The 13,098-nt window shown below is 26.4% G+C and overlaps 2 protein-coding genes across 3 annotated transcripts in view; both read right to left on the bottom strand.

Moving 5' to 3' along the window:
* Window positions 1-5,420, bottom strand: part of LOC117179841 (1-acyl-sn-glycerol-3-phosphate acyltransferase alpha) — a 21,494-nt gene extending 16,074 nt beyond the window's left edge. Inside the window, exon 1 of one of the 2 annotated variants that reach the window (XM_033371988.1) lies at window positions 5,306-5,420. The gene's annotated coding sequence lies outside the window, so the exon portion shown is untranslated. Of the gene's footprint in view, window positions 1-2,269; window positions 2,925-5,305 lie in introns of those variants that run through there. The other variant, XM_033371987.1, reaches the window with a different exon arrangement.
* On the bottom strand, window positions 5,185-8,259 carry LOC117179840 (G/T mismatch-specific thymine DNA glycosylase-like). The gene is made up of 2 exons (XM_033371986.1): window positions 8,143-8,259; window positions 5,185-6,427 (listed from the first exon to the last, which is right to left on the bottom strand). The coding sequence occupies exon 2, from the start codon at window positions 6,405-6,407 to the stop codon at window positions 5,313-5,315; it is 1,095 nt and encodes a 364-aa protein (XP_033227877.1). The 5' UTR covers window positions 6,408-6,427; window positions 8,143-8,259; the 3' UTR covers window positions 5,185-5,312.
* Between the last annotated feature and the right edge of the window lie 4,839 nt (window positions 8,260-13,098).

Below are 13,098 nucleotides of genomic sequence, written 5' to 3' on the forward strand. Positions count from 1 at the left end.
TGATGAAATATAAAAACTGAGGTAGGTGCAATTAACATTACTATTTTTCTGCAACTATTTATTATAATTTATAATTCATTTAAAAGCTTTTGATGAAGTCAGGCAAATATCACAAAAAATCTAAACTTTAACATTCTAGATCAGCGAAGACGAAAATAAAAACATATCACAAGGTTAGTCTTCCGTTGCAGTGTATAAAATTATTGGTTAAGTCTAAAAAAGCGCGTAAAAACCTCGTTATTTATTATATAATTAGTAAAAAATAAATCATATCTTGATAAATAAAAAAACTTTTGATCAGCAAGATTTTTTTTAAAGGAGATGTTTCTTTTATAACAGACCAAAAGATTTAAATTACTTTTCGCATTTCAGTAAAATAACTGTTTAAAAAAAAAATTTAATTCAAGGTTCTCGTCAAAAATTCCAGGAGAATTCCAGGTTTTCAATTTTTTCAAGGTTGCTGGACACGCTGATTTCTGGTTAGCCTTAAAGAAGGCAATTAAATTGGACACGCCGTGTGCGTAATTCTAAATCTGCATTTATTTCACTGTCATCTATGGTGATACACAGACTTTATGACATTCAAGATTGATTATGTCACCTTTAAATTCCATTATAAGGCATAATATTCTTCAATCTTGCACAGGTCGTTAACTTTCTATAACTGCATTTAACTAGTCTACAGATTCATACACATCAATCAAGAATAAAACTGACCTCTACAACTTCTTCATGCGTTTTACAAATGCTATTCTTGTGTATCAGTTCTACATAAATTTACAAATAAAAAATAAAAATAAAATAATATTTTAATGTATTTATATTGATGGACTAAAAATGATTTATTGTTACAGTTATATATAAATACGTAACACATAAGGTCTAATTATCTGATAAGGTCAAGATATTGCTCAAGGAATTTTTCTTGACATCTACGTAGGTAATGCACGATGTACTGTATTATATCGTGAAGTCTAAAAATATCTTCCTAAGGAATCATATCAAAGTCCTAAAATGCTTAAATCATCACAAAATTGATGAGCCACCTGAAATAACTTTATGATTTTAATCCTTTTTAAAAATATTTTCCTTGAATAAATATTAATATCAAAACTTTTTATTAAATAATACAAAATTTTATGAAATATATTTTTGTGTTTTTATTGTTATAAAACATATTTTTATGAAGAAATAAATTTAAAATCTAAATTATCAGAAAATTCTGTAAATTTGCGTATAATTTTGTTTTCTTTATTAACTTGAGCATTATAAGTTACTTTATTTATAATTAAAATAATTAGCAATATTTCAAATCACATACCATATCTATATAAACGAATCATGTTTATTATGCTCATAATAAAAAGTAAAAATCAATTCCATTTTCAAACTTTGTTTCGAATATTCGAAATTTATGTTTATTTAATTAGATTTATTAAATTAATTTTTATTTATTGGAAAGGAATCGTAATCGAACCAATAAAATGATTTCATTGATTCTAAATACTGACAAGTAAATCATTTTCTTCATTCAATTAAATTTCCTTTTCAGTACAGAAATCCTTTTTATTCGATAGTGAGTCAAACATTACTCAAGACAATGCGAGTTCTAAAGTTTGATCTTACAAAACAAGAATGTATGTTTATTTGTGTTTTAGATATAAAATAGTTTTATTAATTCTAAATATAAAATTATTAATGCTTGAATTACTTCATCAAGATCACAAATAAAAACAAAAAGTGTTCACAATCAGTTCCACTTATCAAAATTTTTTTACACTAAAGGTTGTATTCTGACACTTCCTGTACATACTGAATTCATAAAGAACAAAACTTAATATGAGTATTAATAAATGAAGACAATAGAGGAAATCGTGCAAAAAATAGTTTATTATTTATAGTTTTAAAATAGCCCTTTTCAAATTAAAGTTTCCTTATTTAATTTAAATTACAAATAGCTCTTTAATTCCGTCATTACGGTCTTGATAATAACACAAAATGTAGGTACTGTCCTAAGATATCATTAATCATTTTATTACATCGATAGATTATTAATAAAAAAAGGTGTCACTTAAATGTAAAAAATAATTGGAACTGCCACATGCTTGTTAAAAAAAATTAATTCCCCTTCGTATGAATTAAGCGGTACCGGCAAGCAAACATCCAAACAACGTAAATAAAGGAACTACGCAACAGTTTTTGCAAAGATGGGCAATAATCAATATTCAAGACTGGAAATGCATATATTATATTATATTTAAATACTCACATTCTGAATTTTATGACGCCTCAGAATGCACTTGAGACCAAAATTAAAACCCAACTGACAATAGCAAAAGCTACTAACTCACTGATTTTCAATTGCAAAAGCGCGATACACGTGCATTCTTATCGAGCGGTTGATGGTCGACTATTCTCGATGATTTCCGCTCTTTCCCGTGCTGAATTCAAACCTTTCACTATATTTTAAAATTTATCTTTTTGCGCGGAAAAGTGGCTTTTTTAAAAGTTATATTTAAAACAACCGTTTTCTTTCAGTCTTAATAGATTTTTCGATCATTTTCATAAAGCTGTATGAACATCAGATTTCACATACCAAAATGCTCTAAAACAGGGAAAATATGGTGATTTTTCATAAAAATAAGGGAATAACAAAATAGTTTAATTTTCGACTCAAAAAGGAGAAAATTTGCTACAAGAGAGTTGAATTTTCAAGTTAAAAACACGATTTTTTTTTAGAAAATTGTTGGAAAAATTTGTTTATTTTTATGTTTTTAAAAATTTTGTGTTTCCTTTGCGCGAGACTAAACAAGAACTATTGACAGATTATTCTAAAATTTCATTTGCAGGTTTGCGATGTTTTAATTTTCAAACCTGGAAAAATGAATTTTTGACCGAAAAGTATGTATTTTCAACTAAGAATGATTTTTCAGACAAGAAACAACAAAGTTCAACAAAATTGTTGAATTTCCAAGACAAAAAGATTAATTGTCCAGAAAATAGTTGAAGTTTGAGCGCCAAAATATAAGTTTTTAACCATTTCTAATCAAGTAGTTGAATTCCCAACTTAAAAAGATGAATGTTCAAACCAAAGACAAATTTTCAACCCAGAAAGATTTTTCAGACAAGAAACAAAAAATGCAACCAAATTGTTAAATTTCGAAACCAAAAGCTGAATTGTTTGCAAAACAATTGAATTTTAAACCCCGAAATTTTAATTTGCAAATAAGTTTGTTTCCGACCAAGAAAGATGAATTTTTAACCAAATTGTTGAATTTTCAACTTAAAAAGATGAATATTCAAACCGAAGACGAATTTTACATCCAGAAAGATTTTACAGCCAAAAAGAAAAAAATGCAATCAAATTTGTGAATTTTCAAGCCAAAATGATGAATTGCTTACAAAACAGTGCAATTTTGAAACTTAAAATGTTAATTTTCACTAAAAAGTTCATTTTTAACCAAGCAAGATTAATTTTAAACCAAATAGTTGAGTTTTGAACCCAACAGGATGAATGTTCACACCAAAAAGGCGAATTTTCAACAAAACAGTTGAATTTTCGACCACGAAAGCAGTTTCAGTCAAGAAAAAAAAACTATTTCAATCAAATTATTGAATTTGTAAACTTTTAACCAAATAATTGAATTTTCGACTAAAATACTTGAATTTTCAACACAAAGAGATCAATTTTTAACCAAAAAAGACGAATTTGCAACTAATTATATACCTGTTCAACCAAACAGTTGAATTTTTAACTAAAAAATATTGATTTTTAAACAAAAATGAAGCAGTTCTATTTTCAGTAAAAAATTAAATCTCAAGCAAAAACATGAATTTTGAAGAAAAAATGATGGATTTTCAACAAAGTAGTTCAACTTTCAACAAGATAGTTGAAATTTCTACTATTAAAGATGAATTCTCTAGAAATAAGCGAATTTTCGAACGAAGTTGAATCACCAACCAAAATAGAATAATTTGCAAGCATACAAGTGCATTTGTAAGCAAAAAAGATGAATTTTCAAATCAAATAGACAAATTTGCAACTAAAAAAGATTTTTATTTAAAAGGAAAAGAAATGTCAATCAGATTGTGCAATTTTTCATCCAAAAAGCGGATTTTTTACAAAAGAATTGAATTTGTATCTAAAACAAACGACTTTTCAACATACAAATTTAATAGTAGAGTTTGTAATGACTAAGAAGTAACATTCAACCAAAAAAGATTACTTTCCTACCAAATATGAATTTCCAATCGAAAAGAAGGAATTTTCATACAAAAAGTTAAATCCTTTAAAAGACAGAGTACATTTCAACCGAAAAATTGCAATTTTAATCAGAAAAGATGATTTTCTATAAAGAGATGAATTTTAAAACCAGCAGGATGAATTTTCAACAAGAGTTAAACTTTCAACCAAGAAAGACTTTGCAGTCCTGAAAGCAAAGAAAAAGTCAACTACATTGTTGAATATTCAAGCGAAAGATACGAATTCTTCACGAAATACTTGAGTGTGAAAACTACGAATTTTCAACAAAAAGTTAATTTTTAACCAATTAGGAAAAATTTTCAATCAAAATAGATGAATTTTCAAATCAAACAGACGAATTTTCAACAAAAAGGACGACTTTTTTGATAAAATGGTTGCATTTTTAACCAAATAATTCAATTTCAACAATGAATTCTTAGCCAAAAATCTAAGAGTAGACTTTTCAGTTAAAAAGAACTAACTTTTAATGAAAAATAGTTCGATCTTCTTATCGGATTCTATTCATTCAATTCGAATTTAACTGAGAAAACGAGGATCAAACATTTTGTTTTAAAGTTACTTAATTTTTCTTTTTTTTGTATTCTATCAAGTGATTTGCTACTTTTCGGAAATCACTGGAAAATTTTGAAAAAGTTCAAAATATTGCCATGTTTCTAAAAATAAAAAATTACCATTTTTCCAAAAAATACGCGAAACTAAGAAAGCCTATAAAATAATGGTGTATACTTTTATTTTTAAATTACTACTTTTACTGTTTGCTTCTATAAATATATTTGAGGTTTCGTTTTGCACGATTATTTCATAATATGAAATTGTTTTCCTATACACTCATCAAATGTAGATGTTTTCTTTTAATGACTTTTTTTTTAAATGAACAAAAAGAAATTTGAATAAAATTAAGAAATCAACTTTTGTGAAAAAATAGATTGTTTATTAAAAAAAACTAGATTTGAATCATCATTTTAAAACGAAATCACCAGAAATAAATAATTTAAACAATAAAACACGTATAAAGATGCTGCTTAAAATCATTCACAATACCTTAAACTTAATTCAGTCCTTCACAATTTTTAACATTTTCTGCCACTTTTCTCTTCTTAGCCTCAAGTCTCTGTTTGATCAACGTCATAAAATCCGACTGTTCTTCAATTTTTTTAGGTCGAGTGATCGATACTTGTGCAGGAGTATTTTGAGAATTTTTATTTGTTTTCGTTTTTTCCTTTCTCGCAGACAAAGTCCCAGAAACCGAATATGTCTTCGGTTCCACATTTTCCTGAAGTCTTTCAATACCATCCTTACTTATAATTTCCTTAATTTTAAACTCATTCGTGTTAACAGAAGAGACATCATCATCAGAAAAATCCATGCTCAACTTATCTTTAGCGATTCCTCCTCCTCTGAAGAAAGGAGACTTGTTTTTTCGACCCCACATTTTCAAAGTGCTCGGTACATGCTTATGTTTTCCTTTGAAAGCAAATTCGTTTACATCAACTTCGCTAATTTCGCCTTTTAAGTAAGACAAATATTTCTTGAGAGATGAATAAAATTGAAGCTTGTCGACCATTCTTGGAAAAGTTGAGCATCTCGCACTACTAGAAGGAACAACCCAAAGTGCAGTTTCTCCAATTCTTTGAGGCTGTAGACCAAAATTGAAATCAGATTTCCCAGTCTTATTAGCAAAAACTTCGTAGATACATTTTCCATTAAAAACTGCGATTCTGGGTTTAAATTCTCGCAGCTTTTGATCGATGGTGGTAGAACCTTCTTTAATTTCGGCTCGACTCAAATCTGCTGATGATCTCGTCGCTCTGTCTACAATATTTGTGAGACCAATTCCAAATTGTAGGAGTTGATGATCTTCTTCGAAGTTGACAAATCTTGGTACTAAGCCGGATTCGTGAAGAAGTTTGTAAAAGTGATTTCCTGGCCCTGCATAATATCTTCCTCGATAAGCGGCTGTTAAACTTGGATTTATTCCAACAAAAACGAGATCTAAGTCTTTTTCTAGGTAATCAGGTAGTGGGGGACTGTTTTTCTGAATTTCCTCTTCTGTGAGGCCGTTGAATCTGTTGGGTTTGGCTTTAAGTTTCGTTTGGAGCGCTGGTGGTGATTTTTTCAATTTACTTAAGGAAAGTTTCGACATCTCAGCTAATGTCTTTCAACCTGAAAAGGGAATTATTTATAAAAGGCATTATTTAATGAAATTAAATCTTCGAAAAAATGTTATTCTAGGGATTTTACATTAAATATTATCCATTTATATTTTTTTTATCGTAGAAAGTTACAACATTTTTACAAACAATATAATTTTTATCAGATTTGGGTAAGTTTATTATCAGAGCCTAAAATGTTTCCAATTTCGGAAAAAACCAAAAAGATCTTTTTTTCAGCAGAAGAGTTGAATTTCCAACGAAAAAAGATTTTTCAGTCACTTTTTTAAAGAAAACAGTTAAATTTTTACCGAAAAAGGTAAAATTTTTTATTGGAAGAAATAAATTTTCAAACCAAAAAGAAAAATGATATGCAAAAGAGTAGAATTTTAAAGCCAAAAGAAATATTAAAAAAAAAAACTTTTCAACCAGATACTTGAACTTTCTACTAAAATAGTTACAATTTTAACAAAATACGTAAATTTTTAGCCAAATAGTTGAATTTTAAAGGAAAGATCAATTTTTAACTAAAATTATGAATTTTTCAATCAAACAACTGAATTTTTCACAAAAGTTCAACTTTTAAAAAGTAGCACCGTTTTCAACTAGAACAGACGACTTAAAAAATAGCTGAACCTCAACAGATTTTTTAAAATTTGAGCAAAAAGTGTTTTCCAACTAAATTTTTGCATTTTTAATCTAAACAGATGATTTTTTTTACAAAACACTTTTATTTTCAAACCGAAACTACGAATTTTCCAAAAAGAATTTCCTTTGTAAGTAAACATGTAGCGGAACTTTCTATAAAAATAGTTTAATTTGCAACAAAATATATTAATTTTCAACCAAAACAGATGATTTTTAAAAGAAAAATGTATAAGTTGATATTACTTCTACCAAAAAATATTTTAATTTGAAATAAATCACAGTTGAATTCAACTAAAAAAAACAAGCAATTTTCAACAAAATAGCTGAATGCTCAGCCAAAAGAGATTAATTTAATTGAATTAATTTACTAGTTTTATGAAGTCACTGAAAAGTGACAAATTTTAATTAGATGCTTTCTTGAAATAAACTATTTGAATGCTTCAGTTTAAGTTCTGTAATTGCGAACGTTTCATCTAAAATGCTTCGTTCTTGAAGTCAATCTGATATTAAAGAAAATTAGAATTTTAGGCGTTTAGGCGATCTCAAAAACGCAAAATTGTGGACACATAAAATAGTATTTATACAAAAAAAATTTTTTATAGTATACTTATTAAGAAAATTAATTTGCATCCAAAATATACAACAAAATAATCCCTAAATGAAAATCTGAATATAAAGTAATTTTTTTAAAAATAATGTCAAAACTATTTTGAAATAGTAGTGAAGATTTACGATATTTTGACTTTCGAGGTTTGAACTTTTAAAGAAATAGCATTTTGTAAGTATTGAATTAGTTTCTATTTATTTCATATATTACATGAGGCATTAACAGTATTTAGGTTGCCGTATTCAAAATTGTAAATAAACTAAAATTTTCAAAATGTTTTCATATTTACCTTTTGCAACAAGATTGTAAATTCTATAACTTTTCTATTTTTGTAAATTATATTGAGGTTATAAAAGCTAATTCTTGTTTCGGGCAGATACACTGAATACAAATGTTACATTCAGTGTAATTTTAAGCATATTTTTCAATTGATTACATAATTTTAAACGCATGTTTAATTTTTGACTACTCACCATTTATTAATTGATTTAAAATTCCAGATACATAATCCTGAATAAAAATCGTAACAGAATGTCAGATTCCAAAATGCCATGTCAAAGTTTTATGTCGTTCTTGCGACCAAAGATGCAGATGCGGCACGTGTATAGTTCGAGAAACTAATTGTAGACGGCGCTCCCGGCGAAAATTGCCCGATCCCCCCATACCTCTCAACCCAAAAATCACACTGACCAACTACTTTGCCCCTGCAATCTTCACCCGTCGAACAAGTCCACCAAATAGCCGATACTAACTACTAAGTCGGCAAATACTAAATACTTAAAAATATAAAATACAAATTTTATATCGAGAATTTTGATTTATTATTTTCCATTAATGAATCAATTATTTGAATAAATTTTGCATCAAGAAAATATGTAGATGCATAATATTTACTTCTAAATTGAATTAAAATGTAATTGTATCGCAATAAATATTTTTAGCTGACATCTTTTGTTGAAAAAATTAGTCATTTTGCAATTAAAATTTACTGTCTATGAATAATATTATTTTGTTGTTTTGAAAAAAAGCGGTAGAAATTCTACTAGATGAAACTATACATTTCAAGACACTAAAAGTTCTAACTGATAAACATATTTAGTTGAAATTTAAAATAATAAATTTTTTAAATAAATATGATCGTACAGCGTTCTCGCATGTATAATTATCGATTTGGAGTTTTTAGATGTAGAGTTAAATTTTATAAGAATACCACCTCCCTCATGATTATTAATTTAAGTAAACAATAATTCCTAAATTTCTATGTTTGTGTAATTAATTATGAATTAAATAAATTATAATGACACGATAAAATTATATAATAAATTTTTTTTATTTTATTTTTTTATATAATATTTTATAGAAATTTATGTATCTTACTATGTATGTAAATTATGTCCCAATTTTTAAAATAGAGAACCCAATCATTTTAAAATTTAAAAAATTATTTTTTTGGTTTTAGATTCATCTCGTTGGTCGAAAATTTAACTATTCTATTTTTAGAAAATTAATCTTCTGCGGATAAAAAGTCATTTTTAGGCTGAACTCTTTTGTTAAAAATGTAACTATTTTGTTAAAAATTCGTTTTATTTTCATAAGAATTAATTTTTTAACTAGGTAAACATTTAATTTTTTATATAAATTGATATTTTTATTACAAATTAATATTTTCTGGTTTAAAATTGCTTCTCCCGACTTTAAAATTAAAAAATTTTGTTAAAAAATAATATATTTTGTTGAAAGCTCATTTTATTTTAGGTAGATCATTAATACAATGCTGGAAAATTCATTTCTGTGGTTAAAAATTTAACTATTTTGTTCGCAATTTATCTTCTTTAATTGAAAATTAAACGACTTGGTTAAAAGTTGAACTTTATCATTAAAGATTCATATTTTTGGACTCCCCTTGATCTTTGCGGTTGTCTCTTTTGTTGAAAATTTAATTCCTCGATTTAGTTGCAAATTAATCTCTTTTTTAACATGTAACAATTTTCTTGACATTTTGGGTTTTTTGTTTTGTTAAAAATTAATTTTTTATTTGAAAATTTGAAATTTTACATTTTCGTTAGAAATTTATACTTTATAAGTTTAAAATTTAATTATTTGGTAGAACATTCTTTTGTCTTGTTGAAAATTCATCTTTTTCATCGAAAATTAATTTTCTTGATTTTTTTTACACGTCTTTTTATTAAAAATGCAATTGTTAAGTTCTAAATTAGTATATTTTGATTAATGATTTAACAATATAGTAGAAATTTAAAGTAGGATTCGTTTTTAAATGAACTTTTCCGTGTTTTTTCGTGTTTGTTAAATCCAGTTTTTTAAAAATCATATTTCTGCAAGATTTACCTCTTTGGCTTAAGATTGAACTTTTTGTGTTGACAATTTGGTTTGTTATGTTAAGAATTACTTTTTTTTTTAAATTACAACTTGCCTATTCTTGATTAGAAATGGATCCTTTATAAGATGAAAATTCAGGTATTTGGTTGATAATTCATGGAATTTGTTAAAAATTCGTCTTTTTTGGTAAGAAAATTAATCTTCTTTGTTGCAAATTCATTATATATTTCGACTTTAAATCTTAGGAATTTAAAGCGTTTCATATTGCATTCAAATCAATTGAAAGTGAGTTTTAAATAATAACTGATACGAGGGATTTTATTAGCTATGTGAGGCATAGCGTATATATATATTTATATTGAAAAAATGGTTGATTTCATTTATTTTTTCAAGTGATTTTTTTTAAAGTTTGCAATAACAAAGAAAAACTATCCAATTAGGAGTTTTAAGTGTTTAAAATCGTGATTTATTATTTCCATAAATAGTTTCGAAATAATTTTCACACTGTACACATCATCAATATAATATACCTAAAAACCAGCTGATGTGTACAATGTGAACATTATTTCCAAACTATTTATGAAAAAAGTAAATCACGATTTTTAGAACCGCGTCCTTTGCTGACTTCTACGGGAGGGGTGGGGCCAAGGCCTAAAATATTAAAATTAATGAGGGCCTAAAATTATTATATTTATTATTATGTTAAAATTAATTAATTTCTATTACGGATTCTTTTTAAAAAAGGGACATTTTCGAGATCGTAAATAAATTAAAAAAGTTAATAAATTTTTAATTAATGCAGAATTTAGTTAAATGAAAAATTTAAATTAATTTCTTGTCTGGTTTCTTTTAAAAGAGAAATGTTCGAAATACTATATAAATAAGTTTTAAAACATTCTTGTCATATTTTAGAATTGTAGCGAAATCGCAAAGATTGTTTAAAAAAATATAATTCTTACAAAAATAGTGAATTGAAGGTTCGAATACTTCACTGTATAAATTTATCATACATGCATTTTTAAATCCTAAAATATTTCATTATTTTTTTGCATAATTCTCATTTCTCTGTAGTGTAGAATTGACAATTTACATTTAATTCCGAGGAAAAATTTAAGGTTTTCACTACTCATTTAATTATTTATCCAAATTATATTAAAATTATGTTTTTTTATTGTTTTTGTTTCTTAATTATTTGAAACATATAATCTTTTTCCTTATAATTTGTTTAATTACAAAACGTGAGGTTCTTCGCTTGGGGTGATTGCTAGAGAGATTGATCAGCAACCTGGGTCGGAGCAGTTCTGCGGAACGAACGTGTTATTTACATAAATAGCACGAGAATTCTGGATCAATCTGAAAAATCTCTATCCCATCCACACACTACTCCTTTCCCCTGCCGAGTGAGTCACGCCTACCCCGAAAGGGAAATGGCTTAATGGTGTAATAATAATAACAAAAACCAGTAACTAGACTGTGCCTTGCAAATTAAAATTTAATTTTAAAAGTTTGAGGGCAGTTAACTACTTGCAATTCTTATGCTCATCAGAATTCACAACTTCAAAGAAATCCAAATAGTTTATAAAAATAATTCAAAGAATCGAAGAATCCAAAAAAGTTCTCAAGAAATATAAGGCGTTTAGGGATGCATCTCAGCAACTAAGGCCTGTAAAAATAGTTATACTTTTTCGTACTTTTAAAATAACAAAGAAAAACTATCCAATTAGGGGTTTTAAGGGTTTAAAAATCGTGATTTACTTTTTTCATAAATAGTTTGGAAATAATGTTCACATTGTACACATCAGCTGGTTTTTAGGTATATTATATTGATGATGTGTACAATGTGAAAATTATTTCGAAACTATTTATGAAAATAATAAATCACAATTTTAAACAATTAAAACTCCTAATTGGATAGTTTTTATTTGTTATTGCAAACTTAAAAAAAATTCACTTGAAGAAATAAATAAAATCAACAATTTTTTCAATATATATATATATATCTATATACACGCTATGCCTTACAGCTAATAAAAACCCTCGTATCAGTTATTCTTTATAAGTCACTTTCAATTGATTTGAATGCAATATGAAACGCTTTAAATTCCTAAGATTTAAAGTCGAAATATATATGATGAATTTGCAACAAAGAAGATTAATTTTCTTACCAAAACAGACTAATTTTTAACAAATTCCATGAATTATTAACCAAATACCCGAATTTTCAAGTTATAAAGGATCCATTTCTAATCCAGAATAGACAAGTTGCAATTAAAAAAAAAGTAATTCTTAACATAACAAACTAAATTGTCAACACAAAAAGTTCAGTCTTAAGCCAAAGAGGTAAATCTTGCAGAAATATGATTTAAAAAAAGCAAGACTTAACAAACACGAAAAAAACACGGAAAAGTTCATTTAAAAACGAATCCTACTTTAATTTTCTACCATATTGTTAAATCATTAATCAAAATATACTAAATTAGAACTTAACAATTCCATTTTTAATAAAAAGACGATGTAAAAAATATCAAGAAAATTAATTTTCGATCAAAAAGATGAATTTTCAACAAAACAAAAGAATGTTCTACCAAATAATTAAATTTTAAACTTATAAAGTATAAATTTCTAACGAAAATGTAAAATTTCAAATTTTCAAATAAAAAATTAATTTTTAATAAAACAAAAAAACCCAAAATTTCAAGAAAATTGTTACATGTTAAAAAAGAGATTAATTTGCAACTAAATCGAGAAATTAAATTTTCAACAAAAGAGTCAACCGCAAAGATCAAGGGGAGTTCAAAAATATAAATCTTTAATGATAAACTTCAACTTTTAACCAAGTCGTTTAATTTTCAATTAAAGAAGATAAATTGCGAACAAAATAGTTAAATTTTTAACCAAAGAAATGAATTTTCCAGCATTGTATTAATGATTTACCTAAAATAAGATGAGCTTTCGATAAAATATATTACGAGGGTAGTTCAATAAGTCCATAGAATGACCAACATATGGCGCGCGAATCGCTCCCAATCATCTGTTTTCAGTCAGCACCACTCCCGACTAGATATATGGTGCAGTCACAGTCCACATCTTCT

The sequence above is a fragment of the Belonocnema kinseyi genome, chromosome 9 (assembly GCF_010883055.1).
Source record: "Belonocnema kinseyi isolate 2016_QV_RU_SX_M_011 chromosome 9, B_treatae_v1, whole genome shotgun sequence".
Classification (NCBI taxonomy): domain Eukaryota; kingdom Metazoa; phylum Arthropoda; class Insecta; order Hymenoptera; family Cynipidae; genus Belonocnema; species Belonocnema kinseyi.

Bases quoted from the DNA above. Each gene is read 5' to 3' on its own strand.
- LOC117179840 (XM_033371986.1), bottom strand. From the start codon at position 6,407: ATGTCGAAACTTTCCTTAAGTAAATTGAAAAAATCACCACCAGCGCTC.